Source organism: Pelophylax lessonae (genome assembly GCF_965119305.1).
Source record: "Pelophylax lessonae genome assembly, chromosome: 13".
NCBI lineage: Eukaryota > Metazoa > Chordata > Amphibia > Anura > Ranidae > Pelophylax > Pelophylax lessonae.
Window position 1 is genome coordinate 133,301,955 of NC_138780.1, and position 24,495 is coordinate 133,326,449.

The 24,495-nt window shown below is 44.0% G+C and overlaps 1 protein-coding gene across 2 annotated transcripts; it reads right to left on the reverse strand.

Annotated features, from left to right (window-relative positions):
- Nucleotides 1-1,180: 1,180 nt before the first annotated feature.
- On the reverse strand, nt 1,181-23,458 carry DNAL1 (dynein axonemal light chain 1). Of its 2 annotated transcripts, none has more exons than XM_082275500.1 (8): nt 23,377-23,458; nt 20,851-20,889; nt 17,449-17,558; nt 9,925-9,980; nt 8,261-8,316; nt 4,988-5,114; nt 4,419-4,559; nt 1,181-1,768 (listed from the first exon to the last, which is right to left on the reverse strand). In XM_082275500.1, the coding sequence occupies exons 1-8, from the start codon at nt 23,377-23,379 to the stop codon at nt 1,722-1,724; spliced, it is 579 nt and encodes a 192-aa protein (XP_082131626.1). In that variant the 5' UTR covers nt 23,380-23,458; the 3' UTR covers nt 1,181-1,721. The 2 variants fall into 2 exon arrangements, with proteins under 2 accessions (XP_082131626.1, XP_082131627.1); XM_082275501.1 differs by lacking the exon at nt 23,377-23,458 and adding an exon at nt 23,160-23,346.
- Between the last annotated feature and the right edge of the window lie 1,037 nt (nt 23,459-24,495).

The following is a 24,495-nucleotide window of genomic DNA, read 5'->3' on the forward strand; positions in this document are numbered from 1 at the left end:
AAAGGCTAAGCTTGTAATCACAGTCAGAGGCAACTGACTACAACAGTGGAATGACTGACAATTTGCAATCTTTGGTGATTGCAATAAAAATCGATGGGATAACATTTAGACCACTTGTCAGTCAATATCTGTGCCCAGCTGGGAGTGAGTTGTATGAAAACTATCAGCCATGTAAATTAGGCTTTATTCCACACTCTTCCAATGCGCCTCCACCCAAACCTCTTTTGTAGAAACAATGCAGATAATACTAGCTAGAAATACAAAAATAACATACCTGATATTCATAGCCACTGCTCACATGAGTGGGAATACCTTTTCTCACATTTCTGTCTCAAAAAAAATAATCTTAAACTCTGTAGTATTGAAAACTCTAGTATATGACTCTATATACTTCTACAAGGAATATAAAATGTTTGTGCACTTTAAGGATATATTTAAAGTGTAAGTCCACCTAAGCTAGACATTTCATGCCAAGGTAAGATGACAGGAATTATCCCATCAATAGTTTATTTTATCTCTCATGGTCTTCAGTGCAAGCTCAGTAGACCTGCAGTCAAGGGCTTTGCTTACCAACTACAGTCATAATCAGGTCCTAATGTCACGGCTGGTGGCTTGACTTATTTCAAAAGATAAGAAATGTTGAAAAAAAGAACTAAATTACTCTGGCTATCAGTGACAGCAAGGAGGTGTGGAACTGGGAACTTAAAGAGGAAGTAAACCCTCCTCTGACACTTTTACCTATAGGTAAGCCTATAATAAGGCTTACCTATAGGTAGTGTAAATATCTCCTAAACATGTACCGTTTAGGAGATATTTACCTTACATGCAGCCAGTGACGTCACTGGCGCATGCGCTCTGAAGGAACGGCCGCTGATGTCGTTCCTTCAGAGTCCCGTGCCGTGACCGTCCGCGTGACGTCACCGCGGCTCCGGCCAATCAGATGGCTGGATGCCGCGATCCTGGAAGATGGGCGACTGGAAATGTCGCCCGTCATACAGGTAAGCGGGCGGCACGGCGGGGGCTCGTTCTAAGGTAAGTATTTCGTAATGAGCTAGTATGCGGTGCATACTAGCTCATTATGTCTTTCTCTTTCAGGTTGCGAGGAAAAAAAAATCTATGGGTTTACAACCTCTTTAAGTGGTAATACATCTCCCATTGGATATTCCCTAAGAAATAATTAATGCACTGCCTCCCATACAATGCTGAAATGCCTTTACTAGGTGGACTTACCCTGTAATGTGCTTCACTCAGCATATACAAGGATGGCAACTATTGTAGTACTGAACCAATTTCCAGATTATTAGTTAACAAGGGTCAACATAGGAGAAGTCTGCATTGAATTGGCTGGTGATTGGTAAAGTACAAAGAAAGAGGTCATGCCTTCCCATGGTTAGATTAAGCCCCAATATTAGGAATGTATACATCATACATTTCAATACCCTATGGAATGATCATGATCCCTTGTGCTTGTGCACACCTCTCTGTAGTTGCATTCCATTTTAATAGATAATAGAGACACTTCCTATCTTATGCTGAGGCTGATCCCTCCAGATAAAGAGGTCACACTTAAAATAATGCCATTGATAATTTAAAAACATAAAAAAGTAAACTATTAAAAAAAAAAGTTTTAAATATACAAAAATGTTTATAAAGGCATTTCTGTGTTGGAACAGTTTAAATAATTTAAAAAGAAAAAACGGGGGAAAAAAAAAAAAAAAGGATTACGAATCATCTCCCTCCTCATCTTCTTGCTTAATGACTGGATTTCCTGAAAACAGCAAGATGGATAAAAGGGTTAGAAGGCTGTATTTATGTGGTCATGTCATATACAAGTAAGACAATATATAGGTAGATAAGATAGTGAGGCTTGGTTATAAGGCAGTACAATGATGGGGCAGTCATTTTATTATGGGTCACTGAACAGTGTGGATTCCCTGAGTGCAGCACTACCATAGAGAAACTATACGACTAATACAATAGACATCAGCGATATTCCATTATATTGCATGCTTTCTCTACACAAAGCAATCAGAGAAATGATTTTGAATACTGACCACACAATGAAAACAAGACTACAATCTGATTAAAGCTGTTACCAATTAAATTATAAAAATTCGTAGATCATGACTTAGTATGCTTACTAAGATGTAAACCCTAACTTTTGTATGCCAAGCACTGTGTAACAAAATTGCCATTTTTAAAAATAAAATATTTGTTTTTTTTCCTCATCCATTGAGGGACAAGAGAAGTCTTTTACCTTCGGGTTATACTGTCCACCTAAAAGGAGCATTGGACAAGGGCAGACACAAAAATCCTTAGGCCAGCCCAGTATAATCCCTCTTACCAGCATGTCTTGGTTTTGTCTAGCACCTTAGCAGGATGGATTCTCTTCAGCTCTGCTGTGCAGGAGACTAACTCATTTTTGTTAGCAATATTTTTTCTTATTCTTCAAGATATTGTCTTTTTCAATCAAGGCACGTTTCTAGCACTGCCACTTTAATAACAGTTATATGGTAAGACCATCCTCCTCCTGAATTTTGGAGTGCCACTCCTGGACTGGACATATCATGGATAGCCTAGAAGTGACCTTTGGGAGCGGTGTTTTGCATACGGTGCATTCCAGACTCTTATCTTGGCAACAAGTCAACTGCAGAGTGCTTTCCAGGTCCACAGCCACTGGCATTGCCTCAGCGTTGGCCCTGCCTCGCTTTATGAATGAGCCAATTTGGCTGAGCACCAGTAGCTACCTCAAATACATAAGTCACCGGATGCTTTTTAGAAAAATTTCTCCTTTCCCGTTGGTTTGCATCGCAGACGCAGAAACAGTTAACAGTGTGAGACGGAGCATTGACATCTGCTGGATGTAGTGTTGCACTCGCTTTTCCACTATATATCGAGGAAGCATCTCCCTGCTGCTGCTCCTGCTTGTAAAGAGCCACGTGGAGCTTCTATCTCTTCCTGCTTCCCATCTACAGTGGGTGTGGTCACCTCCCACTCACCTGCTACCAGCTGTGAGTACTTGCGGCCTTGCCTTAAAGTTGCCTTACTGCCACACAATTGCAACATGTTCGATTCTAGATATTCCCGCTGTAATAGGTGCCGCCAGCCTGCGCTCTAGTAATGTCTCTGTAGTTTGCAGTGTGCCCCCTAATGGTGCCATCAGCTGCAGCCTGAATCCTAGAGTCTATATCCTAAATGACAGTCCTCTGACTCCAGCGGGTGTAGCTAGTTCCTCTGTCCCTTCCAGCTGACATTTACTACAGTCATGGAAGACTTTATGACCCAAATCACTCAGTTTTTTGCCAACTCTGATAACAAGAGGACACAAGCAGGTGCTCCTGCACCTTCTCCCTCAATTTCTGTATCTGACCTACTTACAGCCTTAGTGGCTACTAAGCCCTGTAATTCTGCAATGCTCTAGTTTTAGCAGTCCCAGTCACTGCTATTACTCCCATTAAGATAAGAGGCATTTTTGGCTCTTATTTTGGTGTGCATCATTATGAAACTAAAGGATTACCCTGTTGCTTCTACCACAGCTGGACCTAGGACTGGAAAGCCTCTCCCATTGCACCCACTGTTCCAACATTCTCTCTCTCAAGACTGGAAACATTCTGATAAGTGTTTGGTCCCCCCCCCCCCCCAAGCACTTATTAGCCTTGTCTCGGTTTGGAAAGGATTTTGTAAAAAAAAAAAAAAGTCTTCCACTTCCACTGTGAATCTGGCAGTGCCTGCCATAAAGCGGCTACCACTGCTGTGGGGCACTACGCTGCCTTTTGGACTCTCAGCTGCACCTGGAGTGTTCACCAAGGTGTTTGCCCCAGTATTAACCCTTGTGGCATCTCCACAGTGCGACAGTTAGACTACCTCATGTTGAGGGAACAATAGACGTGGGCTTGGACAACATGGCTTTGATTGTCTAAGCGGTTCAGGCGATCCAGATCTTTCAGAAATTTTCACTGGAACCAACTCATCATTTAGACCTCAATCACACTGGTGTACTATAGCGCTCGCCATAGCTCTGTGCTTCTCTGTACCACCAGTCCCATTAGGACGCAGTGGCTGCACTTACACAGCTGCTACTCCCAATTTGACAGCCATGCAGCTGCGGGTGCATGGCCCCAAATGTACACACTGTCTGTGTTTGGGGTCGTGCACCGATGTCAAATTGGGCGCAACAATTGTGTCCTTGCAGCCGCTACATTCCAATTGACATGAATGGGACTGCCTGCACGGGGATGCATGAAAACCTTTGCAGGCAAACATGGCCCTCGCATTGGCTAGTGTGCTCATGTGAAAGAGGTCTTAGAGTATCTGGGTATAGCTTTAGACACAGCTCATGCCAGCATGTTTCTTCACATGAAAAAAAAACAAATTTTTGTTTTCTTTTTGTAATGATTTGTTGCAGTGTTCACACTTACCATCCAGTTTTTTCAGCTTAGGAAGACGTTTTGTTGCTTCCTCCACCCAATTTCCCTCCAGTGTGTGTTTTTCCTCAAGGGGATTGCCCACAAACACCAGGTCCTCCAAACATGGCAGATCAGCCAGTTTGAAGAATTCCGCTGAAAGGAACAAAACAAAATGTTTAAATCCGCAGCTGTAAAACACCCCAGGAATTCAAGAACCCCAGACTGCACCATCAATATTTTCAAGCTAGGGAATTCAATGCACACATTAAATTCATTAGCTATAACTCTTTTTTTTTGGCTCATTCACACTTGTGCACATGCTATGTGGCAGAACGTAGGCTGCATTGAACAGGCCCTTTTATTTTATTTTTTTAATGGGCCATCAATGTGCATACAATCAAAAAACACACCTCACTTTTTTCCCAGCACGCCACAAAGCAATGCAGCTAGTATCTTGGTAGTATGCTTTGAACAGGTATGTGCATTGGGGTGCAAATAAAAAATAAATAGTCACACATAAATTAACTAAGGCCTGAAATCTGTCCAGCATGTCCAACTTCCCATTTTCTGAATTCACTTACCCCAGTCTTTCACTGTATTGTTGGACATATAGAGTACTTTCAGCTTTTTCATGACATGAATTCCTTTTAATTTTTCAATTAAATTGTATGAAATCCATAGCTCTTCGAGGGTTTCTCCAACTGCTTCCTGCAAGTAAATGTGTAGGTGTATGAATAGAGATCAGGAAGATGCAATAACACAGAGACGGTTTCAGCTATAAATAAAAAAAATGGCCCTGTGTAATGTGGATAAGTGCCGGTTCACACTAATACGACTTGTCAGGCGACTTGGTCAGCCTGGCAAGTCATGCACCGTCGCGGTCATTGAGTAGTACAGGACCGGTTCTAATAGGAGCGACACAAGTCGCTCCGACTTAGAACAAAGGTCCTGTACTACTTCGGGGCAACCTGGAGGCGACTTGCATTGACATTCATTTTATGAAGTCCGTGCAAGTCGCGCCGAAGTCACGCTGCACGCGACTTCACAGGTCGCCCCCTAAGTCGGAGCGACCTAGTGTGAACCGGCACTTAAAGCTATGTTTATATAATAGGAAGATGTAATGGGGGCATGAAACTCTCTAAGATAGTGAGGCATTGTTACAGTCAGGGTTCAGGCTCAGAGACCAGTAGCTATAGTAGTACAGAGGCTCCCACCAACCAGCTGGAAAAATACACAAGCAGGTCACCCTGGTGGATCACACAGGCTCATCTGAGGTGTGGAGGTCTAAGCATCAACTGGTATTCACCAGAGCTCCCAATGGTGGAGATGGGTTGCGCTGCATGTTAGTAAAAGGTCATGGTCCTCAGGATCATCCCACCAGGAAATGAGCAAGCCGGGGTCCAGTAGCGGATATAGCAGGTGGGGATCAAGCGGAAGTGTAGTTAGTAAATAAGCTAGGTCAGTAATAAGTGGTTGGGATCAATAGGAAGCATAGTCAAGGAACAAGCCAAAAGGTCAGTAACGAGTGGTAGTGGAGGCTGGAACAGTTGCAGGTATGCAAAGGAGCAAGATATTGGCTAGAGAGAGTAAATAATCTAGCAAACAGGAAGTGCAAAGGCATGGCTTATAAGGGAATTTCATGGGAGGTGTAACGAGTTCAAGGTTCACCAGAAACAAGGCAAGATTATCCAAGAAATCATACACGATGCTGGTCAGCATTTTAGGTGGCTTAGCAAGAAAAGCTACTGCTGGACAAAGCAGAGGTAGTGGTTTCAGATCTCAATCCTGACAGGCATGTCACAGTTCATCAAGAGGTCTCATAACACACATGGTGCTCAGTCATCTTGTGCTGCTCATGGTAACTACCTATCAGGTGACCAGTACAGTCACCTGATATTCTGTTAACAATGCAACATAAGTGAGAAATAGCACAAGTATCTCGTTTTGGGCAACAAAGGAGGAAGACTCCCTGCACACATTGCATTTTGCATACCTGCCTTTAATCTAGCCATTATTATATATGAGCTATAACTTTCACAATGTATAGCTTTAGGACTGCAGTATACTGGGATGCCATGATCTGTCCTCTGCAACTTATGCATATATTTGCAAATGTGTGCAAACAAAATGCCTTGTTTTAACATGAATGGTTAGGGTTAATTCGGCTTGTTTCAGGCAGGCTGGTAAATGAGCTGGGAATTTGCATTATTGTTTTTTTGACGGGTGGGTCTTAATGTCCAGCTGCAGTGTACATATGCATTAATAGGGGATTATAGCTATTGATTATTTATTTTGATTCTCTATATACTGAAATCAGTTGTTTTTTTTAAAGTCATGTGACCCAGATTTATAGTCCAGACATCCTATTCTGCTATAAAGCATACATCAGCAGAGTACTAGACACCACCCCTCAGATCTTTCCCTAAGGACAGGAAAGACCTAGGAAATTTCATGGGACTGCTGAAAAATGATGATTAAATAAAAGGTACTCCGATGCATTTTTATATTAATATTAAATACAGTGGCATGATCTTTATACATAAAAATAGAAGGGATAGTGGCAATTAAACTTTGTATATTTAGTATCACTTTAACGTATATGTGAAACCAAATAGTGCAGCTAAAAACAGCCTTTTTCAACCAGGATCCCCAGGCACCCTGGGGAGCCTTTAGGTTTCTTCAGGGGTGACTTGGCAAAATACCCCAAAATTGTATACAAGCCAGTGGATGGATCAAGCCCAATTTTAAGTTACACAAAGCCACGGGTTTTTATTGTGTACCATTACAACCTTCCAGATACCCGGGTCCTAACAACCAAAAATGTCATCAGTTTATAAAGAGGACATTGAGCGCCTGCACAGCATCCAGAGAAATGAGAAATGGGAAAGCCAATATTTTTAAGTTGTTAGAGGAACAGTAGGATTGGAGAAGTCTTACATGTGTGACACAGGGCCGCTGTAAATGACAGCGCAGCCATCCATACACCTAAAATGGGACAGGTAACTGACAGGCAGGGGAGGAAGGGGCTAGATGATGCTGGTCCTACTCTGCTCAGGAAATGATACAGCTGCTATTGGGGAATGGGTTGCTTCTATTGCACACTGTGAGCTTCTAGTGTGTAGAGCAGGGATATGCAAACTGTGGCCCTCCAGCTGTTACAGAACTACAAGTCCCATGAGGCAAAGCAAGACTGACAGCCACAAGCAGAAGCATGATGGGATTTGTAGTTTTGCAACAGCTGGAGGGCCACAGTTTGTCTATACCTGGTGTAGAGTATGAGAGTTACTGCAGTGTGATCAACAGTAAAAGCTGTACATCAGCTAAAGATTTAAGGCAGGGCAGGGGTTCATCTTTAACGTGATTGTAAATTCTTATTTATTTATTTTATTTTATTTAAAAAACAAACATGTTCTACTTACCTGATCTGTGCAGTTAATTTACACAGAGCAGGTCAGATCCTTCTCTTCTCAGGTCCTTTTTTGTTGCTCCTGGCCCCTCTCTCCTGTTGAGTGCCCCCATAGAAGGCAGCTTATTATGGGGGCACCCGGGCCGAAACACAGCTCTGTGTCCATTCAGACACAGAGGTGTGGCCTGGCCCCGCCCCTTTCTCTCCTCATTGGCTAAATTACTTTTATGGACAGCAGCGTGAGCCAATGAGGAGGGGAGTCCCGGATGGTCAAGATACTGCTGCAACATCGCTGGATCTAGATGGACCTCAGGTAAGTATTAGGGGGGCTGCTGCATACAGAAGGAAGGCTTTTTATCTTAATACATAGAATGCATTAAGATAAAAAAAACCTTCTGACTTTACAAACTTTTTAAGTTTCCTATCACTGAAGTCAGGAATCTCTTACCAGTCCATTCAAATTCTTTATGTTATTCCTTCCCAAAGACAATATTCTAAGATTTTCTGAAAGACAAGAGGCTTTTATAAGCAACAAGATATGAAATTACATTTTACAACATGATCACTAAACAAGAAGAAAATAAAAAAGGGTGCAGCATTGAAATTTTAACCAGTAATAAAGCTTAAAAAATGGCCACTCACATACATATGCAGGGTAGAGCGTATAAAGGAATCACATGTGGAGATGCCACACTGCTTCTCAAGCAGCCTGAAGTTCAAGCTCAAGGAAGCCCCGTGACATCATCCAATCAAAGGAAACACCAGTGGGCGTGCCCCTTTGATTGTATGACATCATGGGGCTTCCCTGAACCAGCCACATTCCCATCAGCACGAGGGACTTTATAACAGTGGTATTTTCCTGCGGACTTGCTGAGCTGAACTTCAGGTTGCATGAGAGGCGGTGTGGCATCTCCACATGATTCCTTTAATCGCTTTGCCCTGCATATGTGAGTGGCCATTTGTTTAGTTTTATTATTGATTCAAATTTCACAATACTGCACTTAGCTGTGCCTTTTTTTCTTCTAGTTTGGAGACATCCCTTATCTTTATAAGAGCAGCAGCCAAGTTGCAGATCCCCGATTAGGTGTCCAATCCTGCTTGCACCTGAATATTGATTATCCAGTGGAAGATACCATCCTTATGCCTGGACTTTTGTGATCTGTTTTGTGCGCTGGTGGTCCTTGTGCATGTTTTCATGCACCTACTTGCTTACAACATTAGCACTATATAAATCAGTGGTCTTCAAACTGTGGCCCTTTGCTAGCCTTCATCTGGCCCTTGGGGCACCCTTCCTCCTACTGATACAAGACACTATTCCTCCCACTGACACCAGCAATGAGGCATAATACCTGCTATTGACAACAACAATGGGTCACTATTTCTCCCACTGACACCAACAATGTGTGACAATGAGGCATAATACCTGCTATTGACAACAACAATGGGTCACTATTTCTCCCACTGACACCAACAATGTGTGACCATTTCTCCCACTGACACCAACAATGTGTGACCATTTCTCCCAATGACACCAACAATGGGGCACTAACTTTCCCACTGACACCAACAATGGGTAACTATCCCTCCCACTGATACCAACAATGGGGCACTATTTCTCCCACTAAAACCAACAATGGGGCACTATTTCTCCCACTGATACCAACGATGGGGCACTATTTCTCCCACTAAAACCAACAATGGGGCACTATTTCTCCCACTGATACCAACGATGGGGCACTATTCCTCCCACTGGCGCCGGAACAATGTCTACTCCCAATGACCACAGTCCGGGTTCCCGTAAAGTCTGAAGGACAGTAAACTGTCTCTTTGTTCATAAAGTTTGGAGACCCCTGATATAAATGATCTACACACTTGGAGAGTGCATGCAATCAGGGATCCCTACAATGTATCCAACTGCAATCAGATTGCAGAAGAAGCAAATACAGTATGTATATTGCTTGCTACGGCCTGTAGTGAGCCCATCCAAACCCCAAATTGTCAAAGGATTACCACAATAAATTAAATAGGGATCGTCTAATGCATACGACAGTGTTTCAAAACAGGAATTTGGCATTATTAAACTGGAGTAACAAGTGGAAATGTTTTACTTACTCAGGCCATTCAGGTTAGCTATCTTTTCAATGCAGTTGGTTGAAAGAGATAATTTCCTAAAGAGAGAATAATACATATATGAAGATTTGCAAGCTCTATTTAGATACCATATGCCCCTAGGCTCACTTGAATGATGACAACCTTTGTAAGAGCCTGCCCTTTGTGTGAAGTGATTATCATGGCAACAGCACAGCATGTGGATTACTCTAAATGCCAATTTACCTTGTATCTGTTCAGACCACCAAACAAGAGAAAGGAGAGATGGTTTACCATTTCTTGAACTATAAGGAGTCTTCTGCCTCTTCTCAATATCCCTTGCACCCCTTCCCCCCTATAGGTTTCTCGCTCAATTTTGTAACAAATGCTCAGAGGTGGTCAGGAGAGAAAAGCAAAATAGGACAAAAAGTTATCACAAATAGTTAAAAGAGAATTATGGGTTTCTGGAAAAAGAAAAAAAAAAACCCACTATACTCCCCTAGGTAGATGCAGCATTGATCCAATGCTGGATCTGTCCCCTGGCGCTTCTGAGACTGAAAACTGGCTTAGGCTGTTCCAGGGGGTGGGAGCGGCTGGCTCAGGCTCCCAGCGGCATGTTGAGAGGCTGAGCCAGCTGCTGGTCCAGGCATCAGAGTAGATCCCAACTGTAAAGTGGCTGTCTGCTGAAAACAGGTCACAAGAGTGCAAAATGAACTGCCTGTGACCTAGAAAAGTATAGCCAAAATAGGTTTTGCCATAGTTCTCCTTTAATTAATTCTGAGGCTTGGTGCTGCCCTCTATTAACCTGCTGCCCTATAAAAATGAAGTTTTTGCCAACTAGATGACACAGTCACTTGTCAGAATGTTGCTGAACACTATGCACCCCAATTCAATTCTTATGAAGGGTTACTGAGTACGAACTATGATATCTGCTAACAATTAAAAAAGGAAAATCATACTAGATTCATTCTGAATTGTGTACCTTGTTAAAGAATAGAAGATGTACTGTAATGAAGATGAACCCATTTATACAGGTTTCAGCAGCTCAGTCCTTCAACATTAGCTGCTCTAAGTGTCACACATACACAGGCCATTATTGCTATGACCAGTTAGAATTTTTTGCTGCCAGACTTGGGAAATGAAAGCAGAAGAAAGTTACCTTGCTTTACCTGACAAACCAATAATTTACAGAATATATAAACTAAACGAGAGGGCGTCAGTGAAAAAAGCAGGACACAGTGTATGACTCATTTCTTGGAATTTAAATATTTAAGCAGAGATGGGATAGTTCTATGAGGAAATTCCCCAAAAATGCTAAATAATATGTTTATTTAGGGAAAAGTAACAGGTTCAATGCATAGCAGGCACTCTCCAATGCTTGAACTTGCTTTTCATTCCCTTCCATGCCACCCTGTTTTCCCCACTGGTGCCTTGGGTATAGGGGGGGTGGAAAGCTCTCTTCCATGCATCTTTCAATTCAACTTGAGCTAAATTTTAGCACTGCCACCTAGGGGCAAGTGGGTTTGGGGGTAGAAAGTCCTTAGAGCTAGGCAAGCTTTAACAGACAGCTAATCCAGAATTTACATGCCAACTCTCAGGGGAGCTCCAGCAGGCAAAGAGTGTGGAAGAGTAGTGAGTTGAAGAGGAAAAGGGAACAGCAATTTTATTTATCAAACATGTATTTATGATTAATAAGATATATTGGATGTATATGTTGTGAGAAGTCATATTGTATAACTGCTGTTGTGTTCAAAAGCCATTTACACCTCCAGCTGTAATATTGCTATCTCAACCTTTGAAGACCTGTTTAGCCAACAAGCATTGGAAGTGACATGTCTATGTTAATGACCATCCGCATATCAAAGAATGTCACCAAAGACTCAAATGGGACTTCAAAAGAATTTAGTTAGCTAGGTGCCACCCACTTCAGAATGTATAAATTGTAATACAAGTCTTTAGAAAGTTAGAGCAATGTTTATCAAACCAACAGAATGTATGTAACTGAATTGCTCTCCAAACATAAACCTACATGTTTGTCTAATAAATAATTTTCTATCTGGCTTCAACAGTCAAAATGTTACTGAAACCCATGAGTTTTGAGGGTTTCCCCTACAGAGTGGAAAGTAAGAAGTACCTACAAGTACTGGCAGGGGCTTGCTATCGTCAAATCTGTTCTCTGTATAGATTCTCCTTTGAATAAACATGGAGAGATATGGAGGATACCAAGATTTACAAAACTTTTCTAAAATGGAAAACTTGGTTACGAGTGAAGTCATCCACGTTCTACATGGATTCCAAAGATGGCTATTCCGCAGCCACAGATCTTAGTGCACATGGATCACAGGGTCTGTGAAATCCACAGAGAGTGTAGTTTATATTAGAGAATGTATTTTGCTTTAGGAAAACAAAAATGTTGACCGAGTGCCGGTTCACATTTGTGCGATGCGGGAACACTGCGAATATACAGCGTGTTCCCGCATCGCATCCGCACCCCTGGCAGTTCACACTGCCATATGCGATACGCTGGGGGTGTCAATTAAAGGTTAATGACACCCCCAGATCAGATCACATATCGCAGTGCGATCTGAAAGTTCGCACAGAATCGGATCGCACTAGTGTTAAAAACCATGCGATCCAATTCTGGGTCCTGTGCGTGTTAGGTGCGATTGCGGTGCGAATTCAGCCATACAAACTGTATGGCTGAATTTACACCGCACAGAGATCGCATGTAATTTTAGGAGCAGTATGCTCCAAATTACATGCGATCTATGTGATCGCACAAATGTGAACCGGCACTTACTGGAGAAATAAAGAGCCTCAAATCAAGTTGAAAGTACAACTTTTCCCTTTCATTTTCTCTGAGCCAGAGCGGTGTAAATTGTGGGATAGAAAACTCAATATTTATAACCTTAATGACAATGTGTTTAGTATTAATACCTCACTGATCATGATGTTATGTCTCCACCAGTGGCGTCACTAGGGTTGGTGTCACCTGGTGCGGTAAAACATGGTGTCACCCCCCCCCCCCCCCCCTATATTTGGGCCGGGCAGCAGCTTCAAGTTTTTTGAAGCAGGTTGCGACGGTCAATAAGGCCTACAGGATAGCAGGTTAGGCACTTCCTAATGGCTCAGTCCCTAGGAGCGGTAACGGATAATGGCTGACAGGCCATCCTGCCAGACCCAGCAAAATTGCAGCAGTGATCCCTCCGGTTATACGTTCGCTTCCTCTGGGTTAACCAGGCTGACTTTGGTCAGTAGTGTAGCCCATCTGTACCCTGGCAGTGACACAGTCTTTCTCTCTCTGGTGGTGCTGGGAAGTGTGGCCCTCTCTCTGGTAGTGCTGGGCAGTATGGCTCTCTCTGACTAACCCCAGCACAGTCCTCTTTATGGTGGAGCACTCACTCCCTCAGCTTTTTCCCAGGTTCCCAGTCCTCAATCTCTCCCCCTAGCAGAGTGCATTCTGGGGGCTGTGGTCTGCTCCCTGTGGACAACAAATGGGGCCACCAATCTTCCGGGACTACATGTCCCATGATGCCCCCTAGTCTCTTCTAATTGGCCCTCCGCGGTGGCCAGCGTGAAGGGAAACAGACCGGGCAGTAAGCTGGGCGGCAATCAGATGAGAGCCGCTCTCTCTTCTCCTGCACTGCTGACAGGAGAAAAGAGGGGGGAAGTGGGGAAGATAAACTGACAGCCCGCAGATCGCTACCTGTTCTCTGGTGACTGAGCGAGGAAAAGAGCCTGCTGTCACTGCTTAATCATACCTCCCAACTTTGTGTAACTCAGTGAAGGGGTAAGGAAAGGGCAAAATTCCTCCCACATACAAGAGATGGTCAGAGACTACAGACATGATACAAGAGATGGTCAGAGACTACAGACATGATACAAGAGACTGTCAGAGACTGCGGACATTATACAGGAGACAGACAGAGACTGCGGACATTATACAGGAGACGGACAGAGACTGCGGACATTATACAGGAGACGGACAGAGACTGCAGACATTATACAGGAGACGGACAGAAACTGCGGACATTATACAGGAGACGGACAGAGACTGCGGACATTATACAGGAGACGGACAGAGACTGCGGACATTATACAGGAGACGGACAGAGACTGCGGACATTATACAGGAGACGGACAGAGACTGCGGACATTATACAGGAGACGGTCAGAGACTGCGGACATTATACAGGAGACGGACAGAGACTGCGGACATTATACAGGAGACGGTCAGAGACTGCGGACATTATACAGGAGACGGACAGAGACTGCGGACATTATACAGGAGACGGTCAGAGACTGCGGACATTATACAGGAGACGGTCAGAGACTGCGGACATTATACAGGAGACGGACAGAGACTGCGGACATTATACAGGAGACGGACAGAGACTGCGGACATTATACAGGAGACGGACAGAGACTGCGGACATTATACAGGAGACGGTCAGAGACTGCGGACATTATACAGGAGACGGACAGAGACTGCGGACATTATACAGGAGACGGACAGAGACTGCGGACATTATACAGGAGACGGACAGAGACTGCGGACATTATACAGGAGACGGTCAGAGACTGCGGACATTATACAGGAGACTGTCAGAGACTGCGGACATTATACAGGAGACGGACAGAGACTGCGGACATTATACAGGAGACGGTCAGAGACTGCGGACATTATACAGGAGACGGTCAGAGACTGCGGACATTATACAGGAGACGGACAGAGACTGCGGACATTATACAGGAGACGGTCAGAGACTGCGGACATTATACAGGAGACGGACAGAGACTGCGGACATTATACAGGAGACGGTCAGAGACTGCGGACATTATACAGGAGACGGTCAGAGACTGCGGACATTATACAGGAGACGGACAGAGACTGCGGACATTATACAGGAGACGGACAGAGACTGCGGACATTATACAGGAGACGGACAGAGACTGCGGACATTATACAGGAGACGGTCAGAGACTGCGGACATTATACAGGAGACGGACAGAGACTGCGGACATTATACAGGAGACGGTCAGAGACTGCGGACATTATACAGGAGACGGACAGAGACTGCGGACATTATACAGGAGACAGTCAGAGACTGCGGACATTATACAGGAGACGGTCAGAGACTGCGGACATTATACAGGAGACGGTCAGAGACTGCGGACATTATACAGGAGACGGACAGAGACTGCGGACATTATACAGGAGACGGTCAGAGACTGCGGACATTATACAGGAGACGGACAGAGACTGCGGACATTATACAGGAGACGGTCAGAGACTGCGGACATTATACAGGAGACGGACAGAGACTGCGGACATTATACAGGAGACGGACAGAGACTGCGGACATTATACAGGAGACGGTCAGAGACTGCGGACATTATACAGGAGACAGACAGAGACTGCGGACATTATACAGGAGACGGTCAGAGACTGCGGACATTATACAGGAGACGGACAGAGACTGCGGACATTATACAGGAGACGGTCAGAGACTGCGGACATTATACAGGAGACGGACAGAGACTGCGGACATTATACAGGAGACAGTCAGAGACTGCGGACATTATACAGGAGACGGTCAGAGACTGCGGACATTATACAGGAGACGGTCAGAGACTGCGGACATTATACAGGAGACGGACAGAGACTGCGGACATTATACAGGAGACGGTCAGAGACTACGGACATTATACAGGAGACGGACAGAGACTGCGGACATTATACAGGAGACGGACAGAGACTGCGGACATTATACAGGAGACGGACAGAGACTGCGGACATTATACAGGAGACGGTCAGAGACTGCGGACATTATACAGGAGACGGTCAGAGACTGCGGACATTATACAGGAGACGGTCAGAGACTGCGGACATTATACAGGAGACAGACAGAGACTGCGGACATTATACAGGAGACGGACAGAGACTGCGGACATTATACAGGGGTTGTTTGAGACTGGGAGCATGCTTCTGTAGTGTACAAGAGACTGGATGCATAGTACATGACCTATTACAGCAGCACTCTCCTAAATGTAAAATACTGTTGAAGTTCAATTTTTTTTTAAGTTAAAAAGAACATGGATGATCCCTTCCAGTGATAAAGTGCCAGCAGTGGAAGGGTTACCTGCAATTTATCTGTCCCAGCTTCTCTTATCCTGACGGAGAATGCAATTCAAGCAGCGTGGTGTGCCTCCTCCCCCTCCTGCTCTGTGTACAGTCAGGAAAGGAAGTAAACATCACAGCAAGAAGGGGAGGGGCGGCTTCAGTGTACTCCGAGTCCGTACACACAGTGACAAGAGAAGACTGCAGGCAGCTGGAGAGACATCCCGGCCAACATACAAAGTGTTGCCGCGGCGTGTAGACAACCCGCTGCCTGCACACGCTGCCTGCACACGCTGCGGGCATTTCAGGAAGGTTGGGAGGAGGTTCAGGCTTAGGTGGTGTCACCCCTCTGGCGGGTGTCACCCAGTGCGGACCGCCCTCCCCGCACCCGCCCAGTGACGCTACTGGTCTCCACTGCACAATGAATGATTTTCAGTGGTTTAGAAGAACTCATGGGAGGGGCAGAGATGGACGTCTTTACTCCTACAGATGAAGATATCCATCTCTGTTCCTTCCATGCCTTGTTCTAAACTACTGAAAATCATTCATTGTGCACTTATGTGCAGTGTTATCTTTATGAGACCTAACAACATGGCTTCCTGTTGTGTAATCACATACATAAGACAAAAGTGATGCTTTGGCTACTTTTGCATTGTTTAACCACTTGCCTACTGGACACTTATCCCCTTCTTGCCCAGGCCAGGCCAATTATCAGCTTCCAGTGCTCTTACACTGTGGATGACAATTAGTCATGCAACACTGTACCCAAACAAAATTTGTAGAATTTCTTTGAGACAGATGGAGCTTTCTTTTTGTGGTATTTAATCACCACCTGTTTTTTTTTTTTTTTTTTTTTTTTTGCTTAACAAAATGACCAAAAGTTTTTTTTTTGTTTCCGTTATTAAATGTTGAAAATAAGTAATTTTTCTTTTCTGCACAGATGTGCACTGATGGGGGGGGGGTCAGATTACCAGTGAAAATGATGTCCTGACAGGCTTGCCAGTTAATGGCTCTCCTTTCCTCTCACAGACACAGCGTGGTAGGAAAGGAATGCCGATAACCAGCAAGTCTGTTTACGTGTGATCAGCTATGATTGGCTGATCACATGGTAAAGAGCTGCTGTGATTGCCCTTTTCTTTGATCTGTGATCAGGACACAGTGGTCACAAATCGTGCCCGATGCACGCCGCAGGAGGCACATGGGGGGTGGTGTACGTCTATTGATGCCCTCCCAGAACTATAGGACCGCCCTGTAGCTGTCTTTCGGCTATAGCATGGTCAGCAAGTATTTATTATTGCATGGTATACACCTATATACATTTTATTTTAAAAGGTAAATAAATGTCAAGACTAGCTGGTAAGAACTGTGGGTGGATTTCCCAAGCTTGATGAAATGAGCTACAATTGGAAAGCAACTGATATTCTTACTCGCAATTGACCAATGTGGACAGAGATGCATCCATCTTTTCAATGGGTGGGACCTGTGCATACAGCTTAACCTCCTTTGCTTCAGATGCCTTCTGTCCTGTCTTTTCTTCCTGGACGGGGAAAAAAATAAAAAAACATTTTATGTGATTGGGAATATATAGTTGAAAAGGTTGAATAAAGACATCAGTCCACCCAGTTCAACCGGTGTGTGGTTATGTGAATACCATTTCCCATATCCTTGTGTTTTGGGCTCGTTAGTTTTCTTTGCTTAGGCTATTTTCCCCTTTCTTTCACCTGGTGATCCAGCCACTAAATCTGTTATTTTTCAACTTACGTTAAGGACCTGTTCACACAGCCCACACAGCTGCAGCACACTAAAGCACAACGGTTTAGTGTGAGGCAGCTAACATTCCAGCTGCAGTGACCCAGCAGCTGGGGGCGGTGTGATGCATGTTCAGCACATCACACAGTTCCCTTTTTTTCCCCCTCAACTTTAAAGTTTGCAAAGTGATACCTTATTCATGTCACTGTACAGTGACATGCAATCCCACCCAGAATACAGCAATTAAATGCAGCATGTGCGCATTTTTATCGCAGCTCACTGTAGTTTAGCCCTGGGCTGCATTACAATGTGAATAGGACTCATAGAAAACAATTGTTTTCCTTATGTCCTAGTGGTGACTGGCATTCTTCCAATGTGGAAAAAAGCCACTCAGCGCAGCGTGGTTGCACACCTGTCTTTCCTTAATAGCCCTGCATCGTATAGGATGTTGCCAAGGGACTGCACACAGCCCAGGGCAGAGATCAGAAGGGGACATTGCTTGAGCATGGTATAAGGTTAACCACTTCAGCTCCGGAAGGTTTACTTCACGACCAGGCCATTTTTTGCGATACGGCACTGTGCTACTTTAACTGACAATTGTGCAATCGTGCGATGCTGTACAAAACAGTCTACAAACTATAGGGTATATTTATAGAATTTTAATTTTTTTTTTACTAGTAATGGCAGCGATCAGCGACTTAAAGTAGGACTGGGACATTGCGGCAGACAAAAATCGGACACTAAGTCACACTTTTGGGGACCAGTGACACCAATACAGTGATTAAAAAAAAATATGCACTGTCACTTTACTAATGACGCTGGCAGAGAAGGGGTTAACATAAGATGCAATCAAAAGGTTAAATGTGTTCCTAGGGAGTGCTTGCTAACCTTGTGGGGGGTGCTTTAACTGTGGGAAGACAGAGATCTGTTTTCCATCTTAGCAGAAACAAAGAATCTCTATCTTCCCTTGTCACAGAATGGCAATCTGCCTTGTTTACATAGGCAGACCGCCGTTTTGCCTCTCTCTGGAATGATCATCTGGTCCGCTTGACCCACTGATTGGCTCCTGCTGTGTCCAATCACAGAGGGAATGGGTCGCTGGCGGTGCGCGCGCACCCCCCAGACCCCAAAGTGCAGAATCACGTACATGGTTCTGCGTACAGGAGCCATGGCCCCGCAGTAGGTATATGTGGGACGGTCGCAAGGGGTTAAAGTGAAAGTAAAACCCATTGATTTAACAGTTTCAAAAGTTACATTCCTGACACGTGCCTGGAATGTAACTAACATTGCTTGTGCTCTCAACCCAACTGTCAAACCATCCAATGGCTGGTGTCATAACTGATCACATGCGCAGCATCATGGCAGTTGAAGATTAGGCAGAGGCCAAGATGGCCGGTTCCTTTGCTAAAAATGATAGGAGTCTCTTTAGCTCTCCTGGGGGCACTGCAGGGTGGGTTTTTCCCCATCCCAGAGTTGGGCTTTAAATATCCGTTTTTAAAACATTAACAAATTCCAAATTTTGGATTTCTGGATTTGTCTTTATGACTAAGACCCACAGCATTGGAAAGGTTTTGTGTTCTGATATTTCTACTTGAAAGTATTGTTTGGCCAAGCTATCTGGAGAACTCAGAGAATAAAAAACTTTGACGTTGAGAGCTGTCATTTGACCAACTGGGCCTAAAGTAAGCTTAGTAACCGATAGCAATATACATATTATTAGAAGTGATGTGTATGTGTAACATTTCCAGGAATCGGATACTTCTCACAAAGATCAGAGTACTCTCACTGATAATGCCTTCCACTGCTTTTTCTCCCCCAGAAGGATGGCGTCATCTTTCTTTAGGCATTATCCAGGGTCAGCCTCTTCTTCCTGGACTGAGATGCCAGCTCAGAGATGATACAATCAAAAAAATCCTGGTGACGGGGCAGTTCTTGGCTATGTTATAAATGCCTGACATACTGTAGGTCAGCCCTTTCTGCAGCCTCTCACCTTGTGATTTGCTACAAAACTACAATGTTACATTCTGATCACTGGGGGAGAGGAGACTGAGGAAATGCTTCCTCCTACCTGCAGCAGGCTAATTACATCATCTCAGCCTATAAGCAGTCACTTTCCTGGAACACAAGGACTGCTTTTTAATGACAAAGCAAATCTAGGAGACGGGGTTAGAACATTCTGTAAGGTATTTTTGTTTAGAAAAGTTTAGAACAGATCTCTAAAAATAAAATAAAACAATCTTTATGACAAAAAAGTTAATTTATATAAAATTATTCCAAAAAATTTTAAAACTTCAAGGACTGCCAATAAAATAGAGGAAATTAAAAGAAAATAAATTGCTTCAGCAAAGAAACAGAATCACTTAGATGACTAGTCAGTATGGAAGACAACAAAAATATTGACACCCTAAAACAGGAAGTGTCAGAACAAAGATCTTCATAGGGAATTGCCATCGTTTTAATGAAAGCTGTAGATTAAGTGCCCATTCACACTACCGCGACTTGTCAGGTGACTGGTCAGCCTGACAAGTCACGGTCCATGCAGTGCTACGGGAACCGTTCTAATAGGAGTGACTCAAGTCACTCCGACTTAGAAAGTAGTTCCTGTACTACTTCGGGGTGACATCGGAGCGACTTGCATTGACATTCATTATATGAAGTCCGTGCAAGTCGCGCCGAAGTCGCGGTGCACGCAACTTCACAGGTCGCCCCCGAAGTCGTGGCGCGCTAGTGTGAACCGGCACTTAAACAACCTTAAAACTGATTTTCAGAATTATATTAACATGAAAAAAGATTATTTGAGATTTTATCAAATTAGATTTACATGTACTTTATTGATAAAATATACAGATCATTTGTAAAGTTATACTGTTATTGTGACTTGTCAGGAATTTATTCATGCAGACTTGTAACTGAAAGATCCACACCAGATTTTCCAATAAATGCATTTCTAATCATACAATATTTTCACCAACCTCATACAGATGTCTGCACAGCGGGGAACATTAATCAGTCCACACTGCCTGTAACCAATGTTCTATTTGGCTTAAAAAAAAAAAAATAACACTGGAAGAAATTCTTACCCATTTGGCCAAGGCATCTTTAATGGTTGTTGCTTTGGCCTAAAAGAAAAAAAAAAAAAAAGAAAAATCAAGTTTGACAATTTATTTTTAAATTAAATTTTATGTGCACAGAAAATAAATTGTTAGCGGTTTTCTTTAAAAATCAAAAAGGATCTCTTTTCACAATGTGCTGGTTGTCATAGGTCTCTATGCACAGACAACATAACTACCGTGCCACAGGGACCAACCACAACTGCCATTGGTGATACAGAGGCCTTATATACACAGGCAAAGCTTCTGCCATGACTAGTCTATATGCACACACATTACAGCTACTATAGACATGGAATGTTAGAGTACAACAAAATACTAATGCTGCTGTGGAAAGCCTACAGATTCCATAGATATGAACAGGAAGACAGATACTGGTACCATAGTGACTCTATATGAACTGGAAAACTGATACTGGTACCATAGTGACCCTATATGAACAGGAAAACAGATACTGGTACCATAGTGACCCTATATGAACAGGAAAACTGATACTGGTACCATAGTAGCCCTATATGAACTGGAAAACTGATACTGGTACCATAGTGACCCTATATGAACTGGAAAACAGATACCATAGTGATCATATAGGAACAGGGAAACAGATACTTGTACCATAGTGACCCTATATGAACAGTGAAACAGATACTGGTACCATAGTGACCCTATATGAACATGAAAACAGATACTGGTACCATAGTGACCCTATATGAACAGGGAAACAGATACTGGTACCATAGTAGCCCTATATGAACATGAAAACAGATACTGGTACCATAATGAACCTACATGTACACACATATGGCTGTTGGAGTCACTGAATGTAACTGCTGGTTGTGAACAGTACAGAACAATGGAGCTCAGAGCAATCTCAGCATTATGGGTCACTGGTACCTTATAGTGTAATTAAAGGCCAAGAACCATTGGGATAGGATGGTGAGGGGTTACAACCACTGTGAAGCAAGATTCGCCCTTTCATATTGTCCTGATCACCAATGTCACCCAGAATGAAAGTAAGGTTACATCTAAATTTTAGAGTGCCACCATAACAAGGATAGATGGGAAATCTTCCAATGGGGAGACTTGTTCCCATGACAGCTGTGTGAAAGGGGATGTCCATCACATTGGAAGGACATCCTCCCACTTCCTGTTGAGTTTACAGATCAGGAAGTAAATGAATTATTGAACTTTGTTCAGAGTGGCACAGTGTGTTTTTATCTATAGACTCCCCTAATCTGCATTATCGGGCAGTTTTTTGGTAAAGGTGAACTATGCATTTAAAGTGGAAGTAAACCCTCCTATGGTTTAGAGCCAAGGAAACTGCCTATCAGAGCCTCTGTTTAATCTTCCACTGCCTTGGTGCTGCACATGTGATCAGTTATGACAGCAGCCATTTGATGGATTGACAGTTTGGTGAGAGCACAGCAATGTGACAGTCATATTTCCAGCATGTGCCGGGAATGGAATTGTTTTTTGAAACACTTAAACTGACGAGTTTAGTGGCACTTTAAGCTTAGCAGGAACACAAGATCTCCATCTTCTCCCCTGCAGAACTGCGATCTGCCTTGTTTACATAGGGAGATCGCCGTACTGCCTCTCCTGGGAACGATCGAGGGAAACAGTCAGACATTGGATTGTCCGTCAAACCCGCTGATTAGCATTCTCTGTGTCCAATAAGTACACAACTGTGCCTCGGCCGTTGCATGCGCCCCTTAGTGGCTATTGCATGAAATGACATACAGGTACGTGATTTCACATAGAGCCAACCTGCCGCAGTAAATAGAAGTGGGGGAAGGGTACATGTCAAAAATAGGTACCCACCCCTGAAAGGTGCCAAATGTGGCACCGGAGGGGGGAGGAAGCAAATGAGCGGAAGTTCCACTTTTGGGTGGAACTCCGCTTTAAATGTGGCACAGCGAGCGCTCATTCCGTACAGCGGTGCAATGACATGCAGAGCCATCCAGTGCATTGCTGGAAAAGGCAGACAAACCTTTCTAGCGCTCCGCCATTGGACTGTCCCTGTGTGTCCTCACATCCAGTGCAGGGATATGGGCCCTGCATTGGTATGGATGACTTCAGAGGAAGCTAGGCCACCAGAAGCGACTGTGGGGAGCGCTCTTATATAATGGTGGAGACTGGGAAGGGTGGAGGATCAGGTAAATGGCTGCTTCCCCTGGTCCAAGAGGACATAAATAAGGATTTAACCCTTGCAGTGCAGGGGCAGCCCCACTACAAGGGAGGACCTTACCTCTCCTGGGAGTTAGGCTTTCATTACTCACCATTCCTCTCTTTACTGCTCAACAACAACAATGGTATGAAGAGCTCTCCTCATCACACAACATTCATAATAATAACAAGAGAAAATAGGAGTGGTTCAAAGCTCCATCCTCCCCACCCCCACCCCACTCCTGGTGAGGCCCGGCACAGGCCTCGGGCTCCTCTCCAATCACAGCGCCGTCCCACCGACACAACGGAGACAACGACACCGCCACTCACCATCTTTGAGTTGCTACAGTCGCTCTTCTGGTTGCTAGGAGACGGCCGCCCTCACTGCGCAAGCGTGCAATTCTGCCTCCGAACGGAAGTTATTCTAGAGAGCGCACAGCTGCAGACCGGAAGTTTCAGCCTAAACATTGCCCTCTGCTGTTTGTAGCCGGTGGGATGTGCACTCAGACTGCATTGTGCACATTGCCCTCTGCTGTTTGTAGCCGGGATGTGCACTCAGACTGCATTGTGCACATTGCCCTCTGCTGTTTGTAGCCGGGATGTGCACTCAGACTGTATTGTGCACATTGCCCTCTGCTGTTTGTAGCCGGGATGTGCACTCAGATTGTATTGTGCACATTGCCCTCTGCTGTACTGTTTGTAGCCGGGATGTGCACTCAGACTGTGTTGTGCACATTGCCCTCTGCTGTTTGTAGCCGGGATGTGCACTCAGACTGTATTGTGCACATTGCCCTCTGCTGTTTGTAGCCGGGATGTGCACTCAGATTGTATTGTGCACATTGCCCTCTGCTGTACTGTTTGTAGCCGGGATGTGCACTCAGACTGTGTTGTGCACATTGCCCTCTGCTGTTTGTAGCCGGGATGTGCACTCAGACTGTGTTGCACTGCTTGAGTTTTCTTCTCATCACTGCTGCTGGTTTTATTTTGGTGGTAGAGAAGAGCCTAACCACTCGCCTTTCCTGAAGATTTACCCCCCCCCCTTCATGACCAGGCCATTTTGTGCGATAAGACACTGCGTTATTTTAACTGACAATTGCGCGGTCGTGCAACACTGTACCCAAATGTATGTTCTTTTCTTTTTTGATCACTTCCGCATTTTTTACTTTTTGCGCTATAAATAAAAAAAAAAACTTAATGCTATAAAACATATCCAATAAAAAATGTAAAAAATCTATTTTGTTTCATCAATTTAAGCCAATATGTATTCTGCTACATATTTTTGTAAAAAAAAAATCCCAATAAGCGTATATTGATTGGTTTGCGCAAAAGTTGTAGCGTCTACAAACTATAGGATATATTTATGTAATTCATTTTTTTACTGATAATGGTGGCAATTAGCCACTTACAGCGGGACTGTGATATTACAGCGAACAAATTGGACACTAAAGG

Coding starts and splice junctions, on each gene's coding strand:
- DNAL1 (XM_082275500.1), bottom strand. Junction 9,981..17,448: donor TCCACATTGGTCAATTGCGA/GTAAGAATATCA, acceptor TTCTCTCTTTAG/GAAATTATCTCTTTCAACCA. Junction 8,317..9,924: donor AGCTAACCTGAATGGCCTGA/GTAAGTAAAACA, acceptor CTTGTCTTTCAG/AAAATCTTAGAATATTGTCT.